At 32.5% G+C, this 7,913-nt stretch overlaps 1 protein-coding gene across 1 annotated transcript in view; it reads left to right on the top strand.

Annotated features, from left to right (window-relative positions):
- The first annotated feature begins 1,665 nt into the window (after window positions 1-1,665).
- LOC105053654 (chaperonin CPN60-2, mitochondrial) overlaps window positions 1,666-7,913 on the top strand; it is a 12,139-nt gene continuing 5,891 nt past the window's right edge. Inside the window, 6 exon segments of the mRNA XM_010934907.4 lie at window positions 1,666-1,886; window positions 2,094-2,118; window positions 2,764-2,895; window positions 4,404-4,563; window positions 5,682-5,857; window positions 6,010-6,105. Of these exon segments, the coding sequence (XP_010933209.2) occupies window positions 1,849-1,886; window positions 2,094-2,118; window positions 2,764-2,895; window positions 4,404-4,563; window positions 5,682-5,857; window positions 6,010-6,105 (627 nt within the window). The 5' untranslated portion in view covers window positions 1,666-1,848.

Genomic DNA, 7,913 nt, shown 5'->3' with positions numbered 1-7,913 from the left:
GATATAAAAAATAATAATTTTTGTCAACACACAAAAATAAGATAAATCTATGATAATAAATCTAATTTATATAAAAATTTTATATTAATAAATTTAAAATAATTTTTTATTAAATTATAATAAATAATGCTTTACGAGTATTTATCATCATAAATCATTGTCTCACTCCTACTCATTTACCTTTCTCCTAATGATTAACATAAATTTTTTTATTAAATTATAATAAATAATGCTTTATAGGTATTTATCATTATAAATCAATTATCTTAGAGGCACAAACATCTTGGATGAAATCATATCGATATGCCATCTAAGAGGAGAAGAGTTTAGAACATCATATAATATTCGATGAATATTTAAATATTTGATCATACTAAATTAAATATAGAAATAAAAAATATAAATTAAATAATAGGAACTCAAATAGCAACAAAGAAGAATGGGTATGGGGTTTATATATAGCACATCTCTATCATTTCTTATTTAAAAACTTTGACTTTACTTTATTATGTTTGGAATGTAATGACATCATCTGCTATAATTATTCTTTTAAAAATGTAGCTTCAATAAATCGTATTTATCTATGGCATCTCTGGCATAAAGAAAAAGTAATTTTTGTCAATACAAAATAAGGTAAATCTATAATAATAAATCTAATTTTTAGTTTTCAATTTTTATATTATTCAATTTAATATAAATTTTTTATTAAATTATAATAAATAATGCTTTATAGGTATTTATCATTATAAATCATTGTCTCACTCCCACTCATTTACCTTTCTCCTAATGATTAATATAAATTTTTTAATTAAATTATAATAAATAATATTTTATAGGTATTTATCATTATAAATCAATTATCTTAGAGGCACAAATATCTTGAATAAAATCATATCGATTTGCTATCTAAGAGGATGAGAGTTTAGAATATTATATAATATTTGATAAATATTTAAATATTTAATCATACTAAACCAAATACAAAAATAAGGAATATAAATCAAATAATAAGAACTCAAATAGCAACAAAGAAGAATGGACAGGGGGCTTATATATAGCACATCTTTTTTATTTCTTATTTAAAAAATTTGACTCTACTTTGTTATGTTTGGAATATAATGACATCATCTGTTATAATTTTTTTAAAAAATATGGTTTCAATAAGTAATATTTATCTATGGCATCCCTGGCATAAAAAAAAATAATTTTTATCAACATATAAAAATAAAATAAATCTATAATAATAAATTTAATTTTTAATTTTTATATTATTTAATTTAATATAAATTTTTATTAAATTATAATAAATAATATTTACAGATATTTATTATTTATCGTTATAAATTAATTATTTTAGAGATACAAAAATTTTATTCTACATTCCAAATGTTAAACACTCAGAATGTGACTTGTCAAATACTTAAAATACCACTTGTCAAAAGGTCACAAATGTTATTTGTCAAATATTTAAAATATCACTTATCAAAGAATCATCAATTTGATTTTGTTTTTATATATTATATAATATTAGATATAGATATGAAGTGCGGACATTACATACGTATAGAGGATATTTATAAACGGATATAAAATGTAGAGGATTATTTTTTATCTTTTTTAAAAAAACCTTCCTTGGTCGCAACCGGTCCACGTCTGGGCAGTCCCAAGCCGCAGTCGACCCGACTCATCTGTTTGCTAAAACCCTAAACCCAGCCTTCTGGAGACTTCCTCTCCACTCTCTAAATTCTCCCTCGCCCCCTCACGCTCTCCCCCTCTTCTCCACTCAACTCCATTCCGGTCTGACTTACGCTTTCTCGAACCTTAACCCTAATCTTTCTCTTCTCCATCATGTACCGAGCTGCAGCCAGCCTTGCCTCCAAAGCACGGTGAGTTGATAATGGAAATGGCGAAGTTTCGATCTGTCTTTCTTCTCCAAGTTTTGATCTCTTTCTCTTCTTCCATAGTGCTTACGGATTAGGTTAAGTGATGTAGCATCAAGTACATTTTTTTTTTTTGCCACACCTGCTGTTTTTTTGCTTGTCGTCTGGTTCTGCTTGGTTCTGATGGTTTTTTCTTCATTTGGTCTTTTGCAGGATTGCGGGGAGCAGCAGCCGACAGGTGAGGATGGCAAATTTGTTCTTGTATTTGTTTCCTTAGATGAATTTTTAGTAGTACTTAAAAGTTTGTTGGTTTTACCATGTCTTTTTTATGTTTTGCTGTTTACTAATTTGGGGCATGATAATGTTGTTGGACAATGAATCGTATCGATCTTGCTGAAACATACAGAGGGTTAGAAAATCTATCTCCTGTTTGGGGGTGTTCGCTCGTTTCTTCTCAAGATTTTGTGATATTGGATTTTCTGAATTGAGTTTTAGTTTCATGTAGAAAAATCTGTTTTTTTTTATGACATTTTGAGATGTTTTGGATGCTTATTGAGCTAGCATATCAGCTTTGTAATCAGCATGTCAATGGAAATATATCTGATTACTTAGACATTCAGGTTGTCAGGAATTTTGTTCCTTCAATATGATTTGTCTTTTTTTCTGCCATCCTTAAATGGAAATGTAGTTTTATCTGGAGGCCTGTTCATCTTAGAATGCATTTTGATGTCTACCTGATTGGGAAATTGTTGTATAATACGGGAAAACATTGTTTTCCCATTCACATTAGCTGTTGCTGAAATCAATAACCTATCTTGGAAAACGTTCAGATGTTTCTGGTTTTCGTGTGATGTGATAATTGGGCTTCCATGTTTTGTTACAGATTGGAAGCAGGCTTGGTTGGAACAGAAACTATGCAGCCAAGGATATCAGATTTGGAGTGGAAGCCCGTTCTTTGATGCTTAAGGGTGTGGAAGAGCTTGCTGATGCCGTGAAGGTGACTATGGGACCCAAGGTATGGACTTTTCTTTTCTTTTCAGTTGTATGTTGTTATACCATATGACATTTGGGTAGGCAAGCATTAACATCTTGTTGTCATATCACCACCCATGTGAAAACACTTGTATTGAATCCTGAACTTGAGCAAACAATGTATCTTTGAGCTAGCTTGTGTTACTTTGCATCCTTTGTCATTCTTTTCCCTCAATGGCCAGTACATTGTTGGAACTGGATACTGACATGTTTAACTGAGAATCCATAGCCATCTTATTTAGGGTAAGATCAGATATATTACTTCCTTAAGAAAGAAAATTTAAAACTTGCAGTGGTTGCATCAAGGAATGCCACTGCATGAGTTTATTCAAATTTGACTTGTGATGAAATGAGATACAGGAATTTCGAATTTGTTCATAGGTTATTTATCAGTACTATCTCATTAATGTGTTTAGAAATGTGTGGTTAATTGTAGATTTCTTTAATTTAATATATTAAATACTGGATTGTCATGGCGTAACAAATGAGCTGCCAACTTAGTGAGCTTGGATGCTTACTCATTTTGTTATACTCTGACACAGTTTCTGGACCTTTTTGTTTAAGGGGTGTATTTTGTGGCCTTTGATCTATTTAGCTTTTACATGCTGGATCATTTGGAATGATTATAATGGTATAGCACTCTTTTATCATTTTCACAAAATCCCCTTATAAATCATTCATTTAAACCTATTTTCACAACTTTGGTTGGCTGTAGCTTGTTGTATTTTTCTATTTTATTTGCAATGGCTTTCATAATTCACATTTACTGATTTCTGTAAATTGTCTGATCTTCTGAAGTTCTGTTACATTCCGATAGCTGCTGATGTTTGGCAGCTACCCTTCTCTGTGGCACATTGTATACTCAATTTTACTTAATCCGTTATAATTAAACCTATATTTGGTAGGCAAGAAACTTCGATGATGACTTGTATTGTCCCTTTATTTTTGGCTGGTCATAATTATATCCAAGTTTTGCTTTGTGGAAGGGTTAAATATCATGTTGTACTGGCACGCTGTACCGTTTGATAATTCATATACATTTTTTTTGTATTGAGGACTGTATAGTGCCAGCTGGCCATTGATATGGTAATGATCATTGAGACTTGAATCCTTGGTTGAATGTATATGTGCTGCAATAAGAAATACGATCCTTACAATTAGGGGCAATTACTCTCTCAGAGTTTGTAACTGTTCCATTTAGTCTGAATCATACCATCAGAACTCCTGCTCCTTGCTGAAAATGTTAAAACATGATCTACTATTCTATTGGCCCATATTACCTATATTTAACTTGACTGAGCTGAATATTGCTGTAGCCATTGAAAAAGAATATTGGTAGATGAGATTTAAATTCTCATCATATTTCATCGATAATTCTTTTTTCATGATTTTGGCTTATGATTTTTTAATATAAACTGATCTCACTTAATTCATGGTTGAATTTTTAAAAGATGGACGTCAAGTTAAAGTTTCGTTATGTTTGGCATAAAGGGTCGCAATGTTGTTTTGGAGCAAAGCTTTGGCGCACCAAAAGTTACAAAGGATGGGGTGACTGTTGCAAAAAGCATTGAGTTCAAGGACAGGGTGAAGAACATGGGCGCAAGCCTTGTGAAGCAGGTTGCCAATGCAACTAATGATGTTGCTGGTGATGGTAAGTTTAAATCTATTCAAGTATCAGATGGAGCGATGCCATCATTTATTCCTTTGTGTTTTTTAATGCATAGTGCATAAATGCATTTTGTATTTTGAGCTAACAAACTGTTTTAGATGTTGTCATGAATATCTTGCTAGCCTACTTTATATATCTTAGCTGTTTTCAAAGTAACAGATATCCAGGTTAGTTAGGTTAAATGAACTAAATTAGAGGGGGAGAAAGGAGGGTTAAATTGCTGCACCATTCATTGGAATAAGTTATTCCTTGGTTAAGCAGGGTGAATGGATAGGAAAAGCATTTATCATGTATCAGTTTTTTTTTCTTAAACCCATACTTCCCTCTTGAAAACATAGTTTCACACATATGCTCAAATTAGTGTTTGGCTGAAAAGAGGGGAATAAGTGGGTTAAAAGCCTTTATTTTTTTTCTATTCCCTAATCAGACAGCCTAACTCTTCTATTACTACAAGCTTTTTGATGCTTTTGCAATAACACCCTCGTTATGTGACTGGGCTCTACAATCTGTTCAAGTCTGCCCTCCATATTTTCCTTAAAAAAAAAAAAAAAAAATCCAAACAGCAGCCAACATTTGGAGTCCTCCGTACTCACAGGACTTTCTGAAAGTCCAACTCCTTCCTATGCAAGATCTACTTGTCCCCCTCATGTATGCCTGCTGTACTCTCACATGTGTGGCACGTGCTAAGTTGATTATCTTGTGTGTTAATTGTCTTGATCCAATTTTCAGAGAGTGGAGTTGGTAATGTACTTCCTAGTGAAGCCATGTAGTTTGCTCGGAGTTTTGCAAGTTTCAATGATAATTAATTTTGCTTTATGGTGACGTGACTTGGAAACAAATTCTTGTGTCATTTATATACATTTCCATGTACCCTAACTGTTTTATGGAGGACAATACTACATTCAAGCAGAACCAAGAGTCCAACTTGGCTTGGTCAACCAGGATGGACCATATCAAATAATATGGTCAAATGAGTTCTGGGTATAATTTCTCCAAAAAAGAAAAAGTGCTGTTACAATTGGAATACCTTTCCAAAGCTGCCATTATTTTTTTATTCTTATTTGTGTACATGAATTGTTCTATATGTTAATCATTACCAGGTACAACATGTGCCACTGTCCTTACAAGAGCAATATTCGCTGAAGGGTGCAAGTCAGTGGCGGCTGGCATGAATGCAATGGATCTAAGGCGTGGCATCACAATGGCTGTTGATGCTGTAGTGACCAACTTAAAGAGCAGGGCTAGAATGATCAGCACTTCAGAAGAGATAGCACAGGTAATTAAATTCTGGGATTCAGAAATTTAATTTGTCTTGACCTACTTTTTTTATGGTTCTTTTTTTTTTTTTTTGGGTCTACCTTCTTGTAATGAAAGTGGTGGATGTAAATGCATTATGGTTTCTTATCTAATTTGATATTTTCCTTTAAGGTTGGTACCATATCAGCTAATGGAGAAAGAGAGATTGGTGAGCTAATTGCAAAGGCTATGGAGAAAGTTGGAAAAGAGGGGGTAATCACCATCTCGGTAAGTTTCCTGATTCTTTTATTTATTTTGGTTTATTTTTAAAAAATTTCATTGTTCACATTAGCTATACGTTGTAAATAAATTTTTATCAATTTGGATGAGTTGATTGGATGCATTAATTTTTCTAGTGAGGCATGCTGTATATGTTATCCGCACATTTTAGGCCCATAACAAGTTCTTATGTCATTTCAGTTTGAGTGGTTTTTTTTTTTTCCTTTTATTTTTTGTTTGGGGGTGGGGTTGGTGCAGGACCTGTTTGTCCGGTCAGGGACACCGAAGCAGAGCCAGGGTTTCTATGTATTGGGTGCCTTGTTCTTATACATTGTCATCTTCATCTCAAGTTAATAAAGGTTGATAAAAACTGATGAACTAAAATGCATCTTTGACATCAAGTAATGTGACAAAAAATATATATATAAAATATGTAGAAATCCTGTTGGATGAATGAACACAAAGACACAATACCTGCATCCTAGCATTGACATGTTTGAAATCTGAATTATTTTAAGAATTACTACACAAAAGAACTAAAAGGACTGATGAGAGATGGTGCAGCCAATAGTAATCCAACAAGTTTGGACTTGAACAGAGAACAGTCTTGCTTTGCTGGAGTGCTATACCAAAAGTCCACTCGGGTAAAGATCTTTGGCCTTTGGATGCTAGACAACCAATTGGTGTGACTATTTTGCAAGTGGAAAGGCCAGCAATGTGAGGGGACTAATGAGTCAAAAGAGTTCCATGGACATAAGTTGAGCCACAGATTTTGGTATTTGTGATGCAAAATTTTAGATTTTCAGGTGATTCAATTTCTTTTTATTTTCTGCTATCTGTGGACTAGTAGATTTCAGGTAATCAGACAATTTTTTTTTTTTTTTTTTTGTCTATGTCAGACCTTTCTGCCTTATTGTTTTTTCTTTTCTCAATTTATAAGTAATGCCTGCTAAGCAAACTAAGCCTGATTCTGTTTAGATGTTGGACTTTTGAATACAATATCAAATGCAAGGATGATGCATTTAAGAAGAGAGTTTAACAAGTTTATGGCAAGCTTGTGTATGTCAACTAGTTAGGATCCGTTTGGTTGGGTATGTCAGATTACAGGGTAATCTGATAATTCTTGGAAATCATTTATCTGAAAAAATGATTGTGGAAAAAAATAACTTTTACTATGTTTGGTTGGTAGAAAAATTATTCTAGAAAGTGACATTGGAAAAAATTACTATGTTTGGTTGGAGGTAAATCTACATAAAAATATAGCCAAATTTACAAATATATCCTTGAACATAAAATACTTTTTTAATACTAGGATAGCATTGTCATCTCCAATTAGTTTTTATGTAATGACTATAATCACAGTCTTTTACATAATATTATCTCCATATTAATTTGTTTACAAAGCTCTTTGTTGAATGAATTTGGAAAGACATTAGAATAAATTCAATAATTATATATGCAGCTTTATTGAGGGTATTTTTGTCAAGTATGGATTACCGCCACTCAGAAATGTATCAAATACCAACCTCCCATGGTATTTTGTTTTACCTTCTCTCTCCGAAAATAAGCATGGGGTCCACCAATTTATTTTGCTATCTCTTTCTTCCCTTTTTCATGCCAAACATGGTAATCTAACATGGGAATCATTTTCCCATGCCGGATTACCCCCAACCAAATGGCCCCTTAGAGGTTATTAGTAACAGTGCATGGATATTTCTGCTTTACCAATACTTTGACATAGTATTTTATGTTAAAACATGGTATACTGAACTTGAGTTTACTGGGCCTATTCAGTTAGTTTGTATTCAACCTGTTGA

This window comes from Elaeis guineensis, chromosome 11, assembly GCF_000442705.2.
Source record: "Elaeis guineensis isolate ETL-2024a chromosome 11, EG11, whole genome shotgun sequence".
NCBI classification, from domain to species: Eukaryota; Viridiplantae; Streptophyta; class Magnoliopsida; order Arecales; family Arecaceae; genus Elaeis; species Elaeis guineensis.
Note: the sequence above shows the minus strand (reverse complement) of the source record. Positions and strands in the feature narration are given on the sequence as shown.